The 24,130-nt window shown below is 55.4% G+C and overlaps 2 protein-coding genes across 6 annotated transcripts; one reads left to right on the top strand and one right to left on the bottom strand.

Annotated features, from left to right (window-relative positions):
* Nucleotides 1-953: 953 nt before the first annotated feature.
* Nucleotides 954-14,306, top strand: DOK4 (docking protein 4). 4 transcript variants are annotated; one of them, XM_059999629.1, is made up of 10 exons: nt 954-1,103; nt 6,114-6,222; nt 6,739-6,969; nt 10,546-10,653; nt 10,812-10,926; nt 11,161-11,280; nt 11,374-11,563; nt 12,241-12,379; nt 12,541-12,664; nt 12,834-14,306. In XM_059999629.1, exons 3-10 carry the CDS (start codon nt 6,904-6,906, stop codon nt 12,845-12,847), a joined length of 876 nt encoding a protein of 291 aa, XP_059855612.1. In that variant the 5' UTR covers nt 954-1,103; nt 6,114-6,222; nt 6,739-6,903; the 3' UTR covers nt 12,848-14,306. The 4 variants fall into 4 exon arrangements, with proteins under 4 accessions (XP_059855612.1, XP_059855611.1, XP_059855609.1 ...); XM_059999628.1 differs by having other exon boundaries at nt 12,782-14,306; XM_059999626.1 differs by having other exon boundaries at nt 12,541-14,306.
* Nucleotides 14,230-22,492, bottom strand: POLR2C (RNA polymerase II subunit C). 2 transcript variants are annotated; one of them, XM_059999634.1, is made up of 9 exons: nt 22,052-22,492; nt 21,832-21,881; nt 19,620-19,688; nt 19,425-19,477; nt 16,850-16,978; nt 16,355-16,406; nt 16,059-16,227; nt 15,839-15,913; nt 14,230-15,259 (listed from the first exon to the last, which is right to left on the bottom strand). In XM_059999634.1, exons 1-9 carry the CDS (start codon nt 22,135-22,137, stop codon nt 15,100-15,102), a joined length of 843 nt encoding a protein of 280 aa, XP_059855617.1. In that variant the 5' UTR covers nt 22,138-22,492; the 3' UTR covers nt 14,230-15,099. The 2 variants fall into 2 exon arrangements, with proteins under 2 accessions (XP_059855617.1, XP_059855618.1); XM_059999635.1 differs by having other exon boundaries at nt 14,230-15,244; nt 22,052-22,471.
* Nucleotides 22,493-24,130: the final 1,638 nt, after the last annotated feature.

Raw genomic sequence — 24,130 nt, 5'->3', positions numbered from 1 at the left:
TAGAGATTCTGATTTTGCAGGTCTGGGCTGGGGCAGGGAATTTGCATTTCTAACAAGTTTCAAAGTGATGCTGATGCTGACCCTTCACTTTGCAAACCACTGGTGTGGAAGGGTGCTGACAAGAAAACCAGTAGGGTGACACAGTCCCTCCTGTGGGGAGGCCCTAGGCAAAGTCCTCATCCCTGCCTGGCACAGCTGGGGAGGCCTGTGGTTTGTGATTCCAGCAGGGCCATGACAGGACACCTGCGCAGGACTGAGGGGCAGTGAGGAGAGTGTGTGTGCTGGGAGGTGATGGAGGGCAACGGGGCTGGCACTTGAGGGCAAAGTCTCGGGGTGTGGGGGGGAGGTAGGATGGGAGTACTGGGTGTTTTGAGGGCGGTGAGGAGGCCGGGGGAGGAAGGGGAGGCTGCAGACTGCTAGGGGAGCTGACAGGCTAGGAGAGAGGCGCGCACGAAGCTTCAGGATTGTGCGGGGGTGGGTGGGGCGATAAGGATGTCACTGGGGGTCCTGGCTAGGCTGTGGACGGCCCCGGAAGTCCTGTAGGGGATAGGGGAGCAGTGGATGTGTGTATGATTCCTGTAGAAGTTGTCGGGGTGGTGGTTGAGATCTGGAGGCTGGGAGCTGATGTCGTGTTCAGCTTTCAGGGGCTGAGAGGCGAAGTGAGATTGGAATCTGGGGCCCAGGCAGGGGCGGTGAGGCTGAGCCGGGGTACCGAGGGCTACCTGAAGGGGCCGCGGAGGCGAGCTGGGGATGGGGACGGGGGTTGGTTGGGGGACGGGGAGGGAAAGGAAGCCGGGACGGAAGCGCTTGTCCCTCGGCTCGGAGGAATACGGCGGGGGCGGGCCGCCCAGGGTGGGAGTGCCGCGCCGTAGGGATGGGGCGGGGCGGGGCGGGGCGGAGTGGCTGGAGCCGGGCTGCAGGGCAGCGCCGCCGAGTCCCAGCCCGAACCGAGCTGGGCGGCTGCACCTCCCTCGCAGTCCCCACCCGGCGCCGGGCGCCGCCGCCGCTGCCGCCGCCGCCCCGCCGGCCGCGCCGTGACGCGGGCATGAGTCTGGCCCGCCGCCCGCCGAGCCAGCGCCCCCAGCAGGGGCCGCGGCGCCCAGGTAACTAGGGGGGCGCGAGGAGGGGAGGGACCTTAGGCCGCGCCGGAACTCTCGAGACCCTCGGCTACTCCAGCCTGAGAACTCTCCAAGCCCGTGGGACCTTCCTACCCTGTGGGGGGCCTCAGGGGTCCACCTCCAAAAGCCAGCCCGGCCCCTGAAAACTACCCCCTGAGCTCCACCTACCCCCAGCTCTCCTCTCCAGGGGAGCCCAGGTCGGGGCCTGACCTCACGCCTACCCCACACTCACTCATCGGAGGAGCCCAGGTCCCTGTACTCCCTGGCCCTGGGCCTGCCATCCCGAAGGGGCATAACCCAGCGCATCACAGCCCCCATCCTCCTCCCACCCTTCCTGCTCCCATGGCCTCTTGCTCTCTCAAACCCCACCCCCAAATTCCAACACTTTCTCCATCTGCCCCCGTACTGCCCACCCTACCTGCAAATGGTTCCTACCCTACAACTTAAAGGAGGAGCCAGCTGCCTCCTTTCCTTGATTCTTCTTCCCTGGTCCTGGGGTCCTGTCCACTTTCTCTCCCAGGACACCCAAAGCCCTGCTTTCAGTTAAATGCTTTCTGTCACTGCAGAGGTGTACGAGCGGAGCCTGGGCACCTGGGTGATGTGGGCAGAGCAGGGCCTCTGTGCAGTCTCCCTGTTCCCAGCCGTGGGCGCGTGGCAGTTGCCAGGAGACTTGGATGGAGCGTTTCAGGTGTAGGGGGCTGAGAGTGGAGGGCAGTGACAAGCCTGGCAGGGTTCACAGCAGCAGTTCGAGGCTGGGCTTATTTATTTAGTGCAGATTCCTTTCTTGCCCCTTTTAGGGGATGTGGCTCCAGTGCAGGCCATTCCTGCCCCCCACCTGGGATGGGTCTCAGGAGCTGTGCCCCCTCCCGCCCAGTTGCCTGCCCCTCTGAGCCTGGGCACTGGCTACTTCTAGCTCTTCCCTCTCAGGCAGGGCAGCAGAGCTGGGCATGACCTCATCCAACAACCGAGGCCAAGGTGGGGCCACCTGGCCAGGCCTGGACACAGTGTCAGCAGTGCTGTCTCCTCCCGGGATCAGCTTTGAACCAAACCGTGGGTCTGGGGCCCAGGGAGGTGGGAACCCACTGCTGCTCACACGTCTCTGGAAGTTGAGCTGGGTCTGACCAGGTGGATATTGATGGTGGTGGGAGAAAGGATGAGGAGAACAAGTCCTGGAAATAATTATGTTTTCAGTCCCCAAATACCGAGCACCTACGCCACACTAGGCACCGTTCTAGGTGCTGGGATGGAGCCATTAACTAGACAGACACGGCCTAGCCATCAGGAAGCTGACGTTCTAGGGCGCTGTAGGAGACAGAGAGTGGCCGAGTAGCAAATCAGCAGATGAAGAGGCAAACCCTATAGTGATATAGGGGGACAGTGAAACTGGGTGTTGCGATAGAGGCTGATTGGGGAGCTCCTTTGGCCAGCATGGTCTGTGAAGACCTCTCTGAAGTGACGGTCTTTGAGCTGAGACCTGAATGATGCAGTAGAATGAACCTTGGACCATCTGAGGGAATAGAGTTTTAGGCAGGGAACAGCAAGTGCACTGATCCTGCGTGCGTAGGAGTTAGGCATGTTGAAGAACAGAAAGAAGGCCAGCCCCGGGGGAGATGAGGCTGGATGGGTGGGCAGGCAACCTGGAGAGAGCGGAGTGGCAGTGGTGTGGAGACATAGCACCACTTTCCTAACTGGAGGGCTATTCAGATGTCCTCTCCTCCCACCAGTCTTCTCTGCCCAGTTCGTTTTTTTTTTTAATAATTAATTCATTATTTATTTTTGGGTGCATTGGGTCTTCGTTGCTGTGTGCGGCTTTCTCTAGTTGCGGCGAGCGGGGGCTACTCTTCGTTGCGGTGCGCGGGCTTCTCATTGCGGTGGCTTCTCCTGTTGTGGAGCACGGGCTCTAGGCGCATGGGCTTCAGTAGTTGTGGCTCGTGGGCTCTAGAGCGCAGGCTCAGTAATTGTGGCTCATGGGCTTATTTGCTCCACAGCATGTGTGATCTTCCTGGACCAGGGCTCGAACCCGTGTCCCCAGCATTGGCAGGCGGATTCTTAACCACTGCGCCACCAGTGAACCCCCACCCCCCCACCCTCACCCCGTTGGTTTTTGATCTGTCTTTGCCACCCATCTTGGGACCTGCAGTGTTTCAGGTGGTGGTTGCTTGTGGGGATTTGCATAGGTGGAGGTCAGGGGTGGGGCCGTCTGGGGAGGGGATGACCTCCTCCTGGCCCCTGATAATAATCACACAGGGGTAGAGAGGACCAGGCAGGTGATGGGAAATGACCCTCACACCAGAGGGAATCCCGCCAATGGGATCTTTGCAGGGGGTGGAGACAGCGAGCCATCAGTGAGACGGTGTCCAAGTGTCCAGGTAGGGCTGTCCCTGAAGCCCTGATAAGATCCGATCTGTCATGGGGTGGGGAGGCCCAGCCAGGCAGGCAGCCGCTCCTGCTCAGTCATTGGTTGCCAACAGCAGCGGGTAGCGTTTGTTCTGGAGCCAAAGCCTCCAGGCAGAATCGAGGTGCAGGGAGGGGTGCTTAGACGGCTGCCACATGGGGCAGGTGAACAGGGGGCCGCTCCCCACCCCTCTGCTGGGCACCAGGGAGTCTCATGCCCCCTCCGCACAGGACACCTGCCCTTCCTGGGAGAGGGGGGCTCCTCCTCTTTCTGGAGGAGCCAGCGGTGGCCTGGTCCAGGGCGGGGACGATCTCTGGTTGAGCAGCTGCTTCGATGCCAGGTTGGGAGGAGGAACGGGGGTCCCTGCTCCCTACCGCAGTGCTGAGGGGGCTGCTGGGCGTCCTGCGTAGCCCCTCTGGGTGCTCAGAGCTAACCTTGCACACCTGAGACCACAGGCCCTCTCCAGGTAGCAGGGCCTTTTCCCCTGCTCTAGGCTCGTGAGAGGCAGAGCTGGTGGTTGTTCAGGAGTGATGGGGAAAGTGGCCCCAGGTGCAGCAGGGCGGGGGCTGCCTTCCCAGTTCCTGGCCTGCTGAGCTCAGCTGCTCTCCGTCCCTTGATGCCTCATTGGGTCCGCACAGGCTCAGCCTGGGGGCCATTTCTGTTGCTTAACACAGTGCAGTCCCTTTGGGGCATGGCTCTGGGTGCCCCCTCTCACCTTGTCCCCATTGCCCATCAGATTTGTGAGTCTACCTATTGGCTCTTCCCCCTCTCTCCCTCCTCCCCAGCTCCCCTTTGCTCTACCACTTTGGGCCCCAGCGTGGGTCTTGCTCTTGCATATTCATTAGGGACTGAGTAAGGTCAGCACCACCTGTGACTCCAGGCCAGTGTGGGCTGCCAGGCCCTTTGACACCCGGGCTTCCCCTGGAAGGTTGCTCTTCCCAGTGGTTTGTCTCTGTGGGTTTATTTCTAGGGCATGGGGTGTGGGACTGTGGACAGACATGGCACAGGTGCTCCTGAGAGCTTGGTGATGGCAGTCACTCAAGGGGTGCTGCTGAGAAGGTAACTGGTGGAGCCAGGAAGGAGCAGGCCTGCGCTGGGCAGGTGGAAGGCTGAGTTAGGGTGCTTTCACAGCCCTCGGCTGGGCAGCAGCTCTCGCAATAAAAACAGCCCTTGGGGTTTTCAAGGCAGAAGCTCTGGGTCCAACGTGGGCAGGCAGGTGCCTCATAGATTCATTTCCTCATTTAAAATAAGTGGATTTATCCTCTTTTTTTTTTTAACTGATGGGGAAATTGAGGCGCTGAGGAGTTAAATGGCTTACGCAGGACCACCTGCCAGTCGATTCATGTTCCTGGCTGGGCCACATCTGTGGCTGCCTTGGATGAACCCAGGGGCCTCGCTGTAGGTGTGTTCTGAAAGGGGCCTTCCACGCTGTGGCCCCTCAGCCAGCAGCCAGCCAGCTGGCATCTTGGAGGGGGCTTTTACGGAGCTGGTCCTCGCTGTGGGGACAAGGCAGCCCCAGCTGGTAGAGGCAGAGCTGGGAAAGCTTACTCTTCTTTGAGTGCCAGCACCCAGGTATGGCAAAGATGTTGGGGGTCAGTACTAGGGAGGGTACCCCACGCTAGACCTTATAGGAGGAAAGCAGACCACTTGGGTGTGGAAGGGTCTTGGCCCCCAGGGAGCTGGGAGAGAGCGAGTGGATGGGCAGGGAGGCCACTGAGGGGTGCTGAAGAGGCTCTTGGGGTACAAGGGGCATAGGGAGCACTGCCGTCTGTCCCTCTGCCTGTTTTCGTGCGCTCACTGGGGTAGTCACATCTATTCCTTGTTAGGGACTCGACAGGCCTCCAGAAGATTAATTAATGCCAAGCTGCTGGCAGCTCCAGCAGGATGCTTGCCCCAGGGCCCTGTCCTGGCAGCACAGATGCCCAGCTGACCCCAGAAATACTGCTCCGTTCCCACCCAGCAATCCTGGAGACACGGGGGGCCATGTTGCTGGCACAGCCCTGCCTCTGAGCCTGGATGGCAGAGAAGGCTTAGGTGGTGGCAGGCCGCCAGAGCCATGTGGCAGGGCATTCTACCCGCAGGCCTGCCTCCATCACCCACTCTGGAACTTATTTGTCCCTGGCTGAACCATGGGCTTGCTGTGTGACCTTGGCCGTGCTGCTTATCCCCTCTGGGCAGCTTTCTTTTCCCCAACTGTAAAATGATGTAGAATGGATGTTGGACTGGGTCATCCCTGAGACACCTCCCCCCTAAGTCTGAGTCTTCGTTATCTGGTAATCTGCCTGATTCTGAGAGCCCCTGACGGCACCCCTTTTCCCGATGCGTATTGGCTGCCCCTTGGTGCCCCTCAGTGTGGTCCAGCTTTGTCCTCTGCCCCAAGCCCAGGTGATTGCTAGTTCTCCATGTAATTAACTCCTGCCTGTGCTCAGGATGTGGGGCACCGCAAGTCCTGGCCAGACCCAGTGCCCTCACAGACCAGCCTGACCTTCCCAGCGCCAGGGCGAGGTGACTGCTTCCACAGTGGCCACCTCCAGCCTGCCCAGCACATTCCTCAGGCTTATCTGAGAGCCCGCCCCACTGGACTCTGCCCTCCCACCCAGGAAGCAGCACCCAGACGAGCTGCTGAAGAGTTCCAGGGGCAGAGAGCAGGGCCTGAGTGGGCTTGAGGTGACGATTCTCAGCCTCTTGCCTGGAGCTGAGGAGAACCAGGTATAGAACGGGGTGGGGCAGAGGGATTGGGGGGTCTGCTGAGACTGACAAGGGAAGTTGTCTAACCTCGGGGAGCATGGGTCCCAGAATCTGTGCCATCTCCCAAGAGCCCCATCTCTGGGAAGGCTTTCCCGTGTGGAGCCTCTTGTGCACAGGAGGGGGGCCTGCTCTAAGTCTACCCCTAAGTTGTAGCAGGAGATAGGGCCCGACAGCAGCTCGGGGCCACCTCCTTTCCTCTGCCCGCACCTCCACAGCAGGAGCCGGAGCCAGTCCTCCCAGGAAGGGGTTAACCGCCAGCCCCAGCCGTGAGGGAGGGGACTGGGCTGGACCATTTTCCTCGTAGCTGCCTCCACCTCGGTTTTCCTGAATGGTTCTGTCGTCCTGGGGTGGGGAGGGAAGGGAAGGAAGAAGGGCGGGCTGAGGGAGGAAGGGAGGGAGGAGTGTGGGAAGAGGAAGGAAGAAAGAGCGAGACAGCCAGGGGAAGAGAAAGATGTCACTGTGTAATCTCCCTGTCAGTTTTACTTCCAGCAGGCTCCGGGCGAAAGAGCTGCTAGAACAATGCTGAGGCAGCCCCGACGGAGTATCTCGAACAGGTGATCGGAGGAGCCGGGAAACCGAGGCCACCTGGGCATCCCTCCCCTCGCCTGGGCCGGCCAGAGCCTCAAAGACGGTGGAGAAACCATGGCGACCAATTTCAACGACATCGTCAAGCAGGGCTACGTGAAGATGAAGAGCAGGAAGCTCGGGGTGAGCCACCTCCAGGGGGCCCTGCCAAGGAACTTGGGCTGGCGCCTGGTGGCGTGTCCGGGGTGTGCGGCTGCCCGCCTGTGGCCCGGCATCGTGCATTGCTGGTCTCGAGGCTTCTGGCCAGCGGGCTGCCCAGCATGTGCCTGGGCCCGGCTCTGCCTGCTGCAGCTCCCGCCCCAGCCGGGCTGGCTGGCTGGCATCCCAGCGGCTGGGCCAGCGGTGGCAGCCGATGGGCAGGCGGCTCCCCTGCTATTGTTGAAGTTGTCGCCAGGGCAGCGGCTGGAAATGCCGGGCTGTGTCCGAGCTGAGACCGGCTTCTCACTTCCCCTTGCCATCACCTCCTCGTTTCCTTCCTCCCCTCTCCTGGCCTCTTTGCTTTTAAGTACCTCATCTCCCCTGCTTCCCATTGCTTTCTGTGTACGGACGTTTATTTATTTATCTTTGGTGGTTGCTTTTCCAGTTAAAAAAAGCATTTGAGAAGGAGAGTGGTTGGTTGCTGGGGGGAGGGCAGTGGTGGGAGGGGTGCAGAAGCCGGTGTTTACGTGGTTTATGAGAGAGAACCTGGCTGGGCTGGATGGCCCGTGGCACTGGGACAGGCTGCTTTCCTCCCAGGTGTTGGAGGTGGCTGGGGGCTTGGAGGGCCTGTGGAGATGAGGCCTCAGACACACCTCTGCTGGGTGTGCGCCCTCTCCCACCCCGTACGTCTGGAAACCGCCCAAAAGGCATGAGCAGGGGCCCCGGGGACCAATTTAATAATCTTGGTGAGATTGTCCCGAGAGCGGGCTTTATTCCCGGACCCTCCTCCCTCCTCCAGTGAGGGGTCTCCCCAGTAGAAAGAAAACCCTGGCGACTGAGGTGGCCCAAGTCTTGTGTTTTACCTGGGTCCCCTGCCCTTCCGTTCCCCCCTCCCCCATGGCCTTGATGGGGTGGGGGGATCCGACCGCTCAAGGCTTCCTGGCTCAGCTGAGTGGGGTGGGGGAGGAGCAGGGCTCTGATACTCAGCTTCCCTGCCTGCGAACCAGACAGAGCAGGACTGGCCTTGGAGCAGGGCGGTTCCTGCACCTCCTTCCCCTCCTGTGCCCTCAACCCCCAGGGCCCCTGCGGGAGGCTCTTCTGTCCCGGCAGGAGGCGGCCGCTTAGCTGGTGGGCATGTTTGGGGTCTTAACTGGATTTGGACTGTATCCCAACCTGGGCCGTGGTGGCCATCGGCCACCTTGTTCGTGCCCTGAGAGAAGGATGGAACCCACTTTGCGCACAGAACAAGGAGAAGAACTAAGGCTGAGGTGGGGAGGCAAGGGGGTGGGGGCCCAGGTTCTAGTGTGGTGACTCGTTCCTGAGGGCCCAGACCTGTCAGGTCCCCAGGGGCCAGCTGGGCTGCGACCCTGTCCAGAGCAGAGCTTCCCAGGAAGGCAAGCCACTTGGGGTGGCCGCTTGGGCTCAGAACCAGGCCTGTTCCAGGGGCAGGCCTGGGAACCCATGGTGGGCACAGTCAGGGGGACGGTTTAGGGGCTGGGGCGTGGCCAGGCCTGGTCTGGAATCGCTCGCACTCAGGGAACCCGGCTTCCCCCTGCAGACCTGCTGTGAGGGGCTGCGGCCACCCAGCTGCTCTTGTCCCGGGGCAGCCATTCTTGCCTCAGCCCACAGAGGCGAGGCGGTAAGGGGTGGAAGAGATCAGGAGCAGATCGTCCTACCTGCCAGGGCTTTCCTCCCAAGGCAGAGCTCTGGCAGAGTGTTTCTGAAGCGCTGATCAAAGACCTATGAGAAGTGGGGAAGGAGGGCTCTTGAGCGCAGTGGCTCCCTGGGGCTGTGTGTGTGCGTGCTGTGTGTGCGTGCTGCGTGTGTGTGTGTGTGTGTGTGTGTGTGTGTGTGTGTGTGTCCTGTAACCAGGCAACCGGAGTGCTCAGGCCCCCAGGACTTCTGCCCCTGCCTCTGCAGACGGCATGGAGCCCATCCTGGCAGGGCATATCTGGGTCGGCAGCATTCCTGCATTCATCCATCAATCCATCCATTCATTCACGGTCCCTTCATATTATCATTCACTTGTTCAGCAGAGGTCTGTTAACGAAGCGACTGGGATGTGAGGATTCTGAGAATAAAATATAGTCTCTGCCCTAAAGGAGCTCCCCAGCTGAGAGCTGAGGCCTGCTGGGGTTTAGGTGGATAGACCAGGGGCTGAGCCAGGGTCATGGGGGCAGGGACAGACATGTCTCCAACTCTCAGGGGCCAGAAATAGCCTGATTGTGAGTAGCTTCTTGGGATGGGGACTGCCTGAGCCCACCGCACCCCAGGATCCTGCCTGCCGAGGACCTGGTACCCACACAGCAGGGCAGAGAAGGGGAGGGGGCTTGAGCCTGTGGCCCAGAGGCCCCTTCGCCTCCTCTGCTGTGGGCCCCTCAGTCTCCCCACTGTTTGCAAGTGAGAGGAGCACTGGAGATTCCCGGGGAATGGCTCTGCCAGGCTTCTGGAGTGCTTGCTGAAAGAGGAGGTACATCCCAGCCAGACTTTGGGCTGGAAGAGAGCCTAAGGTGGGAGGGAGGGGGCCATGGGAGGAAGAGTCAGCAGCCCAGGCAGGTGGATAGGGCCACCCCTTTGTGGGGGGTTGTCTGACAAGCCAGCTTGCCCCTTAGCCCCGGAGAGTGGTTGGCTTCCTGCTCCCTGGCTCTTGCCTCTTGGATGGAGTCCGTGAAGCTACAGAGAATTGGGGTGGATTTAGGTACGGGCAGTGGTTGGGACAAGGAGGGAACCTTGCCCGGGAAGGCACCGTGCTCTGGGGTAACCCCAGTTTCTTGGCTCTGCCCCTTGATCTCTGAGAGCCTCTGGTTTCCCAGCTGGAACATGGAACTAACCCTGATTCCCTACACTCCAGGGTTGGTCAGAGAATGAGAAGAGAGGGTTAGTGAAAGGTCCTAGAGACAAGAGGGGGTGTTACCCACATCAAGAGCCCTCCCCCGGCTCTAAGAACAAGGGCCACGGTGCTTTGCAGGCTGGGACCGGGCAAGGGCCTAATCCCTGTCCCCGCAGCACTGCCTCTGTCGTGGCGGGTGCTCCTGGGGCCCTGGGCAGAACCTTAGCACAGCGGGCTCCCAGGACAGCCCTGGTTCTAGGCAGCCTGTTTTAAATACCAGCTCTACCATTCATTAGCTGTTACTCAATTTTGGGGTGCCTCATTCCCTGTCTAATAAAGTGGAGATGATAATAGAAGCGACCTCAAGAGTGACCCTGAGATTAAATGTGAAGAGTGCTAATAACAAAAAGTACAAATAGGAAGCACTCCATGAATGTTGGCGACTTACGTTACACCCAGAGCTGAGCTCAGTAAACAGTAACTTAGGAGCCCCCTTTATGGGACAGCCTTTCAGAGCCAGCCAAGAAACGACTGACTTTTCAATTCGGGGAGGGTCCTCTTCCCCAGGGCAGGGTGTCATGCTGGTGTCAGCTGTCCCCAGATCTCTTGGGCCTGAGCTCCCTGGAAGGCTGTGCGGCACTGCCCGCTGTGGTAGGCAGGGGTAACTCCAGGGTCACCGGCTGCCTTGGGGGTGGTCCGGGGTCTGATCCCCCTGCCATCTTGTCCCACAGATCTACCGGAGGTGCTGGCTGGTGTTCCGGAAATCCTCCAGCAAGGGGCCCCAGCGGCTGGAGAAGTATCCAGATGAGAAGTCAGTGTGCCTCCGAGGCTGCCCCAAGGTTAGGGGGCCCGGGCCCTAGCTCTCCCAACCTGTAAGCAGCGAGGATTTGTTCAGAGTCCTGAGGGCCAAGAGGACCCTCCTGGGGGTGGCAGAGCCGTGGGGGATGCAGAGGGAGGTGCTTCAACCTGGCCGAGTACCTTGTGGATGCTGTTCCAGGTGACAGAGATCAGCAACGTCAAGTGTGTCACACGGCTCCCCAAGGAGACCAAGAGACAAGCAGTGGCCATCATATTCACCGACGACTCGGCACGTACCTTCACCTGTGACTCAGGTGAGGGGATGCGGCTGCAGGCTGTGGGCTGGCCAAGGTCCACTGCCTGGGTATGATGTGTGGGTGGAGGGCACCTTTGAGGGAGCAGCCCCAGGGTGAGGTGGGGCAGGCACGCAGAACCCACTGGCCTTGCCCTCTCTGCCTGGCGGGGTGGGGTAACTCCGGCTGAAGCACATGGGGTGGGTTGCTGCGGGCCCCTGAGCTGGCGGCACGAAGAGGGACTATCTTCTCCAGAGCTGGAGGCAGAGGAGTGGTACAAGACTCTCTCTGTGGAGTGCCTGGGGTCGAGGCTCAATGACATCAGTCTGGGAGAGCCGGACCTCCTGGCCCCAGGAGTGCAGTGCGAGCAGACAGGTGAGGCCTGGCGCTGGCACAGGGTGGGGGTGAGAGGGAGACCCCCCCAGGCCCCCCACAAAGCTCCAGGCCCACTTGTCCACTCCCATCCAGATCGCTTCAACGTCTTCCTGCTGCCCTGCCCCAACCTGGATGTGTATGGCGAGTGCAAGCTGCAGATCACCCACGAGAACATCTACCTCTGGGACATACACAACCCCCGCGTGAAGCTCGTCTCGTGGCCCCTCTGCTCCCTGCGCCGCTATGGCCGGGATGCCACACGCTTTACCTTCGAGGCTGGCCGGTAGGACCCACTCGCCTCCCTGCCGTCCCACCACGGTCATGATGGTAGCTGCCATTCACTGTGTCGGGCACTGTGCTGGAAGCTTAAGTTATTTATCAGCACAGCATGCTGACGGGGAACCCATTTTACAGATGAAGAAATTGAGACTCACAGCAGGTAGGTCAAGTGAAGCTGTTTACCAAGTCAGACTGCTCAGGCTCTGATCAGATGCTGGCACTGGCATTGACTAGCTCTGTGATCGTGGACCCGAGTCTCAGTTTCCTCCTCTGTCAAATAGGGGATAATAAAAGTACCTAACCTCATAGACTGGGTTACGGTAAGGACTGGGTATAGCTTGCCTAGACTCAAGTTCTGTATAATCCACTGTGTAACTTTCGTCGTTACCTTCTGAATGCCTCAGTTTCCTCATCTGTAAAATGGCTTGAGAAAAATTATAATAACGAGGAAACTGTAGTAGCACACAGACCAGAGTGGGGTGGTGGGAAAATGGAATGGATTAATCCTGGTAAAGCATATAGACCCCCACCTGGCACACAGAAAATGCTCAGCGTGTTTGAGCTGGGTGGTCAGACCCTCAGATGACAGCCCTGCCCGTTCCCAGACGAGCGCCTGACTGCATGTGCACACACACGGGGTCATACCCACCACCTGGCTCTCGGCGCTACTTGTGTCCCCAGGATGTGTGACGCTGGGGAAGGGCTCTACACCTTCCAGACGCAGGATGGGGAACAGATTTACCAGCGGGTCCACAGTGCCACCCTGGCCATCGCCGAGCAGCACAAGAGGGTCCTGCTGGAAATGGAGAAGAACGTGAGGGTGAGGCAGTGCGTGTCTCGGTCCAGGGTAGGGGGAGGCTGGCGGGCGGGCCGGGGGCCGGGAGAGTGGCAGCTGTCTCCAGCTGGTGTGTCCAGGAGAGGCAGGCAGGGTCTTGGGCTGGCTGCTCTGGGCTTAGCCACTGACCCTTCTCTGCCCCACAGCTGCTGAACAAGGGCACGGAACATTACTCATACCCCTGCACGCCCACGACCATGCTGCCCCGCAGTGCCTACTGGCACCACATCACCGGTTCCCAGAACATCGCTGAGGCCTCCAGCTATGCCGGTGAGTCACTGCTGGGCCCCACCCGCACCGGCCAGGAGGCTCTGTGGAGGACAAGGCATGTTGGGCAGGGGCCTTCTGTCCCGGGCCCAAGGCCTCAGCCTGCCTGTGTGTCCACAGGTGAGGGGTATGGGACGGCCCAGGCCAGCTCAGAAACGGACCTCCTCAACAGATTCATCCTGCTAAAGCCAAAGCCCAGCCAGGGGGGCAGCAGCGAGGCCAAGGCCCCTTCCCAGTGACAGCAGAGCTGGCACACAGATGACCACTGGGGCTGCCTGCAGCACGTCACGGATGGCATGGAGGGGCTGTGGGCCAAGAGCCTGGGGAAAGGGAGCAAGCGGTCCCTTCTTTGCCCCCGAGGGTGAGACTGGACCAAGGCAAAGGGCTGGCCATGCCACCTGAGCATGTGTGAGGGGCTGGAGCTACCATGGGACTATATACTGTTAATGATTTTAATATATATGGCTTATGATGTATTCTGTATTAATAAGATTCCCCCTCTGACCCTCCCTGCCACCACATACACAGTTTTTAATCCCATGACCAGGCCACAGTCAAGGCTGTTTTGAATGTGAGGGCAGCGGTTTCCCTGTCCCCCATGGTACCAGCCCTCCTGCTGCCAGGACCTGAGCTGCCAGGGCCAGAGGAGGGAGACACTCCACACTCCCGGCTGCCGCGCTGGCTGCTGGCTTTTCCCAAGCAGCCCAGGGGCGGAGACAGCAGGTGGCTTCTCAGTTCCTCTGGGCCTAGGGTGGCACAGGAAGGATCCGAACTTACACTGTGCCACTTGGTAGCCTTGCACTTGGAGTTTTCAGCAGAGGTGACGTCTGGTTGACACCTCAGGTGAAAAATCTGGCTTGAAAATGGTTTCTGCCCAGACTCCTTCATGCTTAGCAGGCTGAGGAGACGCCCTGGGGGTGGGGGGTGCTGGTTACCTCGCCCAGGGAGGACAGCCAGTCCCGGGCTCTTTCCTGCCCTCGGGCCAGGCCGGCCGCACAGGAGGACTGCGGTGAGGGGGAGTGGGGAAGCGCCCTGCTGCCCGCTCTCAGTGACCGGCGTGGGCAGTGCTCCCACAGAGGGAGCCCCTCTGCCCTGTCTGGCCTCCCTCCGGCAGCCAAAGTACTCAGAAGCTGGTCAGAGACCTCCCCATTTCCTCCTCCACATGGTGCTGAGGCTCCCTGCTGAAATGCAATTAAAGCAACTGATTTTCTAGTGCTGGTATTTACTGACGACCGTGCAGAAGGGCTATCTTTTTACTCACATCAAACCTTTAGTTGCGTGTGTGTTGGGTTGTTTTTAATATTTTAGGGTTCTGATTTGAGGGAACAGACCTTCTTGTAAATAACCATTATTCAAGTCGTGGCAGGAGGATGCTAAAGCAAGAGGCCCCCTCCGACAGAGCACTGGAGCCCGGGAGGTGGCCACAGCCCGCTCAGCTCTGACCCTGACCCAGGGAATGAACACCTAGAGGAATAAGCTAGCCTGAAGAAGGGAGCCCAGAGGCCACGGAGGGGAGGCAGAGCTGGCTGGCTTGGTTAGTGGCACGATGACGCATGAAGGCGATTACGTACGTTTTGCTCTTTATTGCCAAAAATAAAAACTTTAAAAGACAACTACTGTTAATAAATAACCCTTCCTTTTTGTACTAGATCTCTGGTTTTCTCCAGGCTTCTCCTGCCTGGCTGCCTAATGAACTGCTTTGGGTATGTTCCTACCTATAGGGCTAAGTGGTCAAGGCCAGACCTCCATGAAGGCCCTTGCCCTCCCCCACAAATTAAATAGCCTGGCCATTGTTGGTGATGTTCAAAACTCATGGGTAGAGAACAAAATACAAGGCTTACTGGCGGGAAGAGGGGGATAGCCTGGGCCTAACACTACTCTCGCAGGATTCTCAAATTAGGGACACTTGGGAATTTGAGTGAAGAACCAATAGACTGGCCGGGGCAGGGACTGGAAGGGCTGGCAGGAGCCTGAGTAGGGTCCTAGATTCAGCGCTAACACAGAAGCCTAAGGTGCAACAGTGAACATTCCAACTTGTGAACAGAAAGGATTTGAAGTAAAGAACTGAAATACCCAGAAGATGAGAGTTCAGCTCAGTGGTTCTCAACAGGGGAATGCCGTGGCCCCCTGAGGCACACTGAATACAGGGCAGAAGGGATGTTCCGGGCAGCACTACTGCCCATCAGCAGGCAGGGCCGGGGACGCTAAATGTCTGGGAAGGGACCGTCCTGCCTCCAACAGCAGTGCTGGCCCTGGTAATCTGTGACTGCGCAAGGCTGGGATGGACCTACCCTTCCCCGCTGCTACCTTTCTAATTGGTACTGAAGACTTGCCAGGAAGCTTGAGCAACAGCTGTCCAGTCCCCAGGAGCCAAGATCTGGAGTCTCAGGAGAGACCTAAAATTCAACTGCTGTTCTGCTGAAACAGGTGAGCTGCAGCTAGTTTATGGTCAGGACGTCACTCTGGATCTCGTGGCTTAACTGGGTCTGTAAATCACTCAGCTTCTTCTTTAATCCAGACAGGGCTGACAGGACAATGGTTTCAGGGCGCAGAGAGCCACAGGACTCCACGTTGTAGTAAAACCTGAGAGGCAAGAGTCTGGTGAGAGCCCTCCATGAGGCTCCCATGAGCTATGGACACAGGCCCGCCTCCCTCCTGGGTCCTGACTCCTTTCTCCCCATGAACTCGACCTTGCCCCAGGGTTGACCTCCATCCAACCTCTTACAAACAGTGGTCCCAGGGCACTTTGCAGGACCTCGAGGAGGCCACGGCTACCTCAGAACAATATCTCAAAACACCTGTGTATGGATGTATTCTACACTGGGGGTAAGAGAACGATAAGTAAGTATGTCACCTGCTCCAGCACTTTCATGTTCGTCACTAGAAGGCTCTGGTCACTTTGGGGCCCTAGGTTTGATCCTAGGTTGATCTTTCTTTGGGAGCTGAAAAATCAGACTAGGAACAGCCTGGATAACTGGAGGGCCCCCCTCCCCCCAGCGGCCAAAGGGGGATGATAATCTGCCTGGATGTGCACATACGGTGGGTGCAGCAGTTACCAGCCCCTCCTCAGCTGAGGGGAACTGGGATGGGCGGGAAAGGGCCTCCCTAACTCAGAGGCTGCATCAGAACTGTACGTCCTTACACACGTTACCTTCAAGTGCCAGACCGGGCTCTTACCTCTCCGGCTTGCCGTTGGGGTCGTAGGGCGCCTGCGACTCATCCTCGTCCAGCTCTGAGTACTCACTCTTTGGCCTGAGATCAAACACAGATCAGCACAGGTTGCTACTGCCGCTCTGAGGGCACCTGTGTCTCACAGTGAGGCTGCCCCATCTCGGTCACCAGGAGCCATTTCCACACCTGCCCGCCCTGCCTGCCTTCGCTCCCAGCAGGAACATACCACTCCTCCGGCTTGGGGTACACCGTGTGCCTCAGGGCATTGTCGGGATCGTATTCAAAAGCCACGCCTGCAGTCGGGTTCCACTTGGCGTGTTCCTTGCCAAAGCCCTTTTTGGCGTAGGCTCGAAGCCTCAGCTCCTGGCCCTTTCTCAGCTTGACGATGAGAATGTCTGTGGGGAGATGTGAGTCAGTTGAGGGCCAGCAGAGGCACAGCTCTCCGCAGTCCGACCTGCAGCGCCACTGAAGGGCCGGGCAGCGCGAGAGCCTGGGTCTGGTGTCCGCTCCTCGGGCCCTTACCATCCTGCTCCACGTAGTCGTTGGGGTCATTATCTCGGCTCCGGGATGTCACCTGTAGGGGCCCAGACAGAGGCACTTATTAGCTGCTGCGCATCTCCCCACACACCCCTTCTGGCACCCACCTTCCGGCACCTCCAGACCGCAACCTGCCGAGCCGAGGAAAGGATACCTGAGGAGGAGGTGGCAGAAGTGTCCACTAGGACCCCGTCTGTGCTGGTTACTGGCCTCTAACCCCTACCTCATGGCTCTGTGACAACCTCCCCAGTCAAAACAGTACCATGGCCTTTAAAAGGGTCCTTAGTGGACAGGGCCCACAGCACCAGTGCTTCTGCCCACACTGGCGAGAGTCCAGAATTATTAGCACTTCTAGGCATCAAGCTTAGGTTAAGGCAGAAGGTAACACAGGGAAAGTCGGTGTCTTATAAGAATCCACCCTGATCTGGCCCACTTGGAGCCAGGAGAGCAAAGGTCCTGGGTAGGGAGGGCGTTCCTGACCGGAATGACCCGGGGGCTGTTGGAGATGAGGTCTCGAGACGTGACGTGACGCGTCTGGTCTTCGTTGCACCGCACGTCGAGGGTGAACTCCACCGAGCACTCGGGGCAGAACTCTTCACACGTACAGTCCTGAGGCAGGAAGAGAGGCAGGAGTGAGTCTGCAGAGAGATGGCGAATCCTGGCTTGGCTCCCCGCTTCTAATACCCTGTTCCTTAAGGTTCTTCATCTGGGAGAGGGTGGATCACAGCCTCCAGGCTCTCGTGGGCTGTGTCCATCTGCCCACCACTCAGGCTGCTCAAGGGCAGGCGCATCCCAGCTCAGAGACCGCCTATACGCTGGCGTCCACGTGTCCTTCCCACCCCTCGCTGCCAGGCCACCACTGGGAGACACACTAACATCTCACCCTGGCTCCGGAGCGCTCTTCCTCAGAGAACCAAGGCGGTAAGAAGGAAGAGGCTTTCACACTGCATAGTTCAGCGTCCCCTGAGCTAAGTGGACTAGGCTGGGAATGCAATTGCCATTTAAAATAAAACAATCCAGGGAACAATAGAAAAAAGTACATTTTAAATTCCAGACTACTGACCTTTTCCTTAAAAATTTCATACGGAAACTTTTTCACAAAAGCAGAGAAGAGTGTGAGAGACTGCCACAATGTAAGCATCACTTGGCTTCAATAATTCTCACATTTGCCATTCTTTAAACTGATTCTTGAAACACTCCCATATTAGAGATTAGCTGCTACCGTTTAACTTCAGGCAAGACGAGAGTTAACTAGAATGTAATCAAGCAAACTGTTCTCCCCCTCACGCCAGTGAGGAAAATCCAACCTATTTTCGATGTTTTCAAGACAATGAGGAAGATCTAGGGGCCATACCTGGATAGTCTGCAATCATACACAGGTGAGACAGGAAGGCAACCTAGACCCTTGAGACTGAATCACTCACAGATATGAAATTAAAGAAGCAAAATGTAATGGAAGACAAAAATATGAAAAGGTACTTAACCTCAAAAAAAAAATAATGAAAAGAGAGGAGTCTGTTCAAGAGATCAAGAGACTAAAGAGGTATAACAACTGAATGCAATGCATGAATGACAGACCCACAAACAAAAAACAATTAAGGGGAATTCCCTGGCGGTCCAGTGCTTAGGACTCCTCGCTTTCACTGCCAAGGGCGCGGGTTCAATCCCTGGTCAGGGAACTAAGATCCCGCAAGCTGCGTGGTGCAGCCAAACAAAAAAACCGTTAAGGACATTTTGAGGATAACTAGGAAAATCTGTATTTAGACTGTAGATAGATAGTACAAATCATGGCTAATTTTCCTAGGCATGATAAGTGCGGCTATGTAGGAAAATATCCTTATTTTTAGGACATGCATGCTGATGTAGCTCGGGGGAGAAATGTCATGATTTCTGCAACGTTCTTTCAGATCGTTCAGCAAAAATCACATCTATATGAAACACAAAGCAAATATAGCAAAATATCAACAACTGGAAATTACAGGTGAAAAGACAATGAGTATTTATTCTACTTTTCACTTTTCTGAAGATTTTCAGAAAAAAAACCCCAAAAAAATCCATACCATCTTTGCTCAGTAAATGCAATACTAGAAACAAATTTAACGGAAGGAACTGTTAGGTCATGGGGGATGCATATCTTTATATAAGATACTGACTAACTGGTCTTCAACTGGTTGTACAACTGTCTTCACCAATATATGTGATGTTTTATTTCTTAAAAACAGACTCTGGAGACATGGAGCAAAATGGTGAAATGTTAGAATGTGACAAGCGGTTTGGTGGGAGCATGCCTATTTGTTATATTAGCTCCACACTTTGCTGTGTGCTTGAACAGTTCTTTTAAAAAACACATATAAATTTACAAACTATATCAAATTAGCCACCATAAAAATGACATGCCCTCGGGAATATTAGAAAATGGGCTGATTCAGGATCACCTACAGCCATCAAGGAGGAATAGTCTCAAGCTGTTACCTAATGCAGCTCTGCTGAAAGGATGCAGGAGCCTAATCCTGTCCTACACTCTCCCTAGTTCTAAGTCTGTTAACGTGTCGTGGAAGTGCAAACCTGGCCCTAGAGGCAGGGAGCCGTGTTGAACTAGCAGAACTTACGGGGTGAGGCACAGACCTGCAGACACCAGTACCCCAGTCACTCAGGTGCTGCTCGGTGGGACAGCTCTCACTCCCTCTGCTCCTTCTCCTCACCCTCTAACGTCTGTCGACTTCCTTTAGCCTCCTAGGCCCCTGTCCCTGGGAAGAGATGCTCTGGAAAGCAGAGTCTGAAGAGGAACAGCCCCACCCGTTCCGAATAATTGGGCATCCAGGAGTATGCCCCCTCTTATGTGGCTGGCTAATGAGACTCCCCGATGCCCCTTGAGACTAATCAATCTGAGGTCCATCAGAACCAAAGACCAATCAATGCCTGCTTTGGGCTCTAGACAACATCTCCACATTGTCTTTCTAAAAGCTGAAAGCAAGATGTCGGGAAAAATCCCTGTAAGAACTAAAGTTCCCTGCCTCCCCCCACTCCCGACCTTCCATCCAAGCACACAGCATACCCGGGAGTACTGCAGCTTGTCCACAATGTCGTCACTCGTGAGGGGAATTAATCCTGGAAGACAGAAAAGCACATTAAAGAAGGCCAAGGGGCCAAGCCAAAAGGAGAACCCAGAAGTCACCCTGGGAGTGAGGAGGCTTTCTCCTCTGACACCGGCACAGCCCCCTCCCTTTAACTCTCCAAACTCAGCACTCACCAAGCCTGTGAGCAATGAACTCATCGTGAAGGACTGAGGAATTGGCATCAATCTGAACCCAGTCAATTGCTAAAGAATGAAGGAAGCAGAAAAGGAGACATGCAGTTTAGCCACCACATTTATCTAAAGACTTAAGAGCAATGGTTCTCCAGATTTAAAAATCATCTAATGCTTATGAAATTGCAGAGGCCTGGCCAGGCTGCCAGAGACTCTGATTTCACAGCTCTGGAGTGGGGACCAGGAAGCTGCATTTTAACAAGAACCACACACACCACACCCTGCTTCCCTGCTCAGGTGGATCTGATGCAGAGAGTTCCCTGTACCACCGAAAAAACACTGACTTATTAGAGAATACCACGGGAGTGGGAACGTGTTTCTTTGAGCTGATTATTTCTGTGGGAAGCACTTAAATCTGCTATTCATGCCAACACCAAATCCAAGAGCACTTGAAAGTCAGACAAACCTCACAGAAGTAACACAGACTTATGGTCCACATCTCATTTTATGATATAGTGACCAGATTACTCAGATTACTCAAGTTAATACTTTATTATCACTCAACCAACTAATGCTTACAGAATCCTTTAATGAGCGAGGCATACTAAGTATACAACCCAATCCCTACCAGCAATGAGCTAGTAGGATGGTAAGAACTGTACCTGTCACACACGCCTGACTTAAACACACATTCACTCATTCATTCACAAATAAACATCTGCACATAAACAATTAAATTCATTAATCAAATGGCACTGCAGCCCAACTGCCCAATGAGGGGCATGGACACTAGGTACGGAGGTCAGAAGAGGACCAGACATGACCTAGCCCCAACCTGCTTTGTCCTATGCTTCCTATTGCTTCCTCAACCCAAGCCAAATAAGGACCATGAGCCATGCTTCTCTGCCTCTGCGTCTTTCCTCCCACCGGCATGCCCTTAACCTCTCCTGTGCAGCTGAAAATCCTGAGCCTCCTATAAACCAAGCCTTGCCTGCCCTCCATGATACAGAGACGAACACTGTCCCTGTAAGCTCCTCCCTCCCAGAACTCTGTCCAGACTTCTCTTAAGACACCTGTCATATTTTGCCTTGTGTTATATTTGTGTGTCTTGTCTCTACCTCATGCTTCAAAAATCCCTTGGGGCAGGGCCTTCAGATGTCTTAACTTCTGTATTCCTAGCTGGGGCCTGGAATTCAGCAGGTGCTCAATATTATTTGTGGGAAAAGTGGCACTTAGAATGTCAGGGCTGCATCCTAAAGCACAAGTCCCTCATTTTACTCGTGATGGAACTAAGGCCCCGGGACATGGAGTGATCAGGCAGAGAAGGAGGACCAGCCCTCCAAGCTCGGAGTTGAAAAAGTCTCTGGGGGTGGTAATGGTGGAAAAACTATAACGTTCTCTTCTTTACCAAGCATTTGGCCTGCTTATTTCCTTAGGCGTCTGCACGCTTGATGCAGCAACTATAACCCAAACTCTCTGGGCTGACACTCAGAAGATATTTGTAGTGTATCTGTAAACGTGTAGAACGCCTAGTGCAGAATGGCTGGAACCAAAGCAGAAACAGATTCTCCCTCTTCTAGGCACCAAGGGCCCTGTAGCTATGCTTCTCCTTAATTGATCCAAAAGTCTGTCTTGCATTTGGGTTGTCTGTGAATTCATCTTTCTCCTGCAACTTCACTGTGAGCCTTTGGAGGGCAGGAACCCTGTACTTTACAGCTCTGCGTTCCCAGTGCCTAGCACCACTGCCTGGTGCTTATATGCTCCCTAAATACAGTTGACGGAACAGATTCACATCTACCGGTAGTAGACACTCACTGAACACAATGCACAGAGATTACCTCCTTAATACTTGACATCATCCTGATAACAACCATTAGTGTCCGAACGTTAGAGAGGAAACTGCAGCACACAGTTTAATAACTTGCCCAAATTTCACAGAGACAGTAAGTGAAAACAGTATTCAAACCCAAGTCCACAGACTCCTGAACCCGTGCTCTCCACCAACGCACGTGGAAGAGTGGAACTAAATAGCCCAGGGAGGTGACCAGAGTGGCCCAGGGCCAAGGGCACAGAGACCAGTCAAGTCTGCAGCATTACTGTTCTCTCAGCGCCCCCATCCCCGGCCCAAACCAAGGCTGGAGGCAGGAGCGCCAAGGTATGGGGAGGGTTGGGGGGGAGACCTGGTGGCCCTGGCAACAAGGCGGGGGTCGCTTACCTATTATGGGCACCTCAGCGATGAAGACCCTCCGGATAGAATTTGCCACCCTGAGGAATGAAAACCAAGCGGCGTGTGGGCACCGCAGCCTCGACAGGCCTTCCCCGCGACCCACGGTTCCCAAAGCGAAAGCCCTGGTCTGGAAAGATGACCCCCGCCCCACCTAGGCTGGGGCCCGCGGCTCTCCAGAGCCGCCAGCCTCTTCCCTCAGAAGCCTTACGCCAGGTCCGTATTCTCGATGATGAACTTGACATTCTCGTCGGTGAGCTCCGTGATCCGCACGGTAGGCTGGTTGGCATACGGCATCGCGCCCCACCACTCTCTCGGCCTCCCGCGTCGGCTGTACTGCGCCTCCGCCAACGCCGCCACCGGAAGTCGGTCGGCGCGGCCTTGCCACTTCGGCGGAGAGGCGCTCAGAGCGCCACCTGCTGCTCGGAGGCCCAAAGTTTTTTCCACCCCCGCCCCCTTCTCTAAAGGGCACCAGGTTCAACCATTTGGAGGGCGATTTGGCAAAACATGCACACGCGCTTGACTCAACCATAACACTTCTAGGAATTCATACTGCAGAAGTACTTGCAGTAGTAAGCAAAGATACATCTACAAGGACGTTCACTGCAGCAGTCTGTAGCAGAAGATAAAACTACTTGCCCATTGACAGAGACCTGATTAAATATACAAACATAGGAATACAGTAACGTTTTTTAAAAGAATGAAGTCTGTACATTTATGGAAGAATAAAAGTACAGTCGGTCCTCCGTATCCAAGGGTTTTGAATCCGTGTATTCAACCAACTGAAGATCAAAAAAAAAAAAAAAATTCCATAAAGTTCCAAAAAAGCAAATTTGCTGTATGCCCAGCAACTATTTATATAGCATTTACATTGTATTTACAACTATTTACATAGCATTAAACATTGTATTAGGTATTATAAGTAATCTAGAAATAATTTAAATTATATGGGAGGACATGTGTAGGTCATATGCAAATACTACACCATTTCACATAAGGGACTTGGGCATTCACAGGTTTTGGTGGGGAGCAGGTATCCCACGGATACCGAGGGATGAACGTACACTTTAGCAAAGTATACTTGAACAATAGGTTTATACCCTTTCCCTTCCACACCCCAAGTCTGGATCATGCACTTCTGAAACTGCAAGAAGATACAATGCTCTTTAATGTATTGATATCATCTACAGTTCTGTGTAGCTGCAGTGAGTAGGTATGAGTTCTTCATCTCTGCACCTCCAGTGCCTGGCAGTGTGCATCTCATAGGTTGAACATTCAATAAAGAATTACCAAAGTCCCCTAAACAGCCTAGAGAGAGGTTAGAGTGGGCTTCAAAAAGGTGGCAGCAGCTTTTTTTTTTTTTTGGCCGAGCCATGTGGCTTGTGGGATCTTAGTTCCCCAACCAGGGATCCAACCCATGCCCCCTGCAGTGGAAGCACAGAGTCCTAACCACTGGACCGCCAGGGAATTCCCAGGTGGCAGCAGCTTATACAGAGAAGCCCTAAAATAGAACTTGGCAGGGGACATTTAGGGGGCAGAAGAAGAGTAATCAGAGGAGATGAGGAGGAGTTTGCCTTAGCAAGGAGTGACACCTCCTCCTGAGACAGAGGGGAAGAGCATTGAGGGGGCCCTTGCTACGCAGCCTGTGTCATCTCAGTAAATTAAGAATTAAAGTAGTCTTCTGAGTATAAGACAGATCCTATAAAGGAGAGAATGGAATGAAATTTGGAATAGCTACTGCAGGGAATTTGACAGGATGTCGAGGTAAAAGAATTAGAGAGGTGCAGAAAGGGCCCAGAGGAAGGAACACAAGAAGAGACTGGAAATTCCTACTAGCTTGTTACTCCCCCCATCATTCAGTCTACTTGGGTAGGAGACAGCAAAGCAGAAGACAGATGCTGTGCGATGCTGTATGTACCAAAATGTTGAAGCTCTAACCCCTAAGGTGAGGATGTTTGGAAGTGGGGCTCTTTGTGAGGTCATGAGGGTAGGACTCTCATGATGAGATTAGTGCCCTTATAAGAACAGGGAGAGACATCAGAGCTTGTTCTCTCTCTGTCATGTGAGAATACAGGGAGAAGGCGGTCGTCTGCAAGTCAGGAAGAAAGTTCTAAGAACCAAGTTGGCTGGCACCTTGATCTTGGGCTTCCAGCTTCTAGAACTGTGCCATATTTCATCACAGCAGCCTGGGAAGACTAATGAAACAGAGTTAACCAGACTGAAAAAGGAAGCCCAGACAGTGCAGAGGCTGAGAGAACTAGTAAAGCTAAAGACTGTGTCACTGAAATAG

The sequence above is a fragment of the Delphinus delphis genome, chromosome 20, assembly GCF_949987515.2.
Source record: "Delphinus delphis chromosome 20, mDelDel1.2, whole genome shotgun sequence".
Taxonomy (NCBI): domain Eukaryota; kingdom Metazoa; phylum Chordata; class Mammalia; order Artiodactyla; family Delphinidae; genus Delphinus; species Delphinus delphis.
Note: the sequence above shows the minus strand (reverse complement) of the source record. Positions and strands in the feature narration are given on the sequence as shown.

Excerpts from the sequence above, each read along its gene's own strand:
- DOK4 (XM_059999627.1), top strand. The coding sequence starts at position 6,904 with ATGGCGACCAATTTCAACGACATCGTCAAGCAGGGCTACGTGAAGATG. Across the intron at positions 6,970-10,545 it reads TGAAGAGCAGGAAGCTCGGG|ATCTACCGGAGGTGCTGGCT; the intron begins GTGAGCCACCTC and ends CTTGTCCCACAG. Across the intron at positions 12,380-12,540 it reads AAATGGAGAAGAACGTGAGG|CTGCTGAACAAGGGCACGGA; the intron begins GTGAGGCAGTGC and ends TCTGCCCCACAG.
- POLR2C (XM_059999634.1), bottom strand. The coding sequence starts at position 22,137 with ATGCCGTATGCCAACCAGCCTACCGTGCGGATCACGGAGCTCACCGAC. Across the intron at positions 19,689-21,831 it reads CGCTGAGGTGCCCATAATAG|CAATTGACTGGGTTCAGATT; the intron begins GTAAGCGACCCC and ends TTCATTCTTTAG. Across the intron at positions 16,407-16,849 it reads ACAGCCCCCGGGTCATTCCG|GTGACATCCCGGAGCCGAGA; the intron begins GTCAGGAACGCC and ends GGGCCCCTACAG.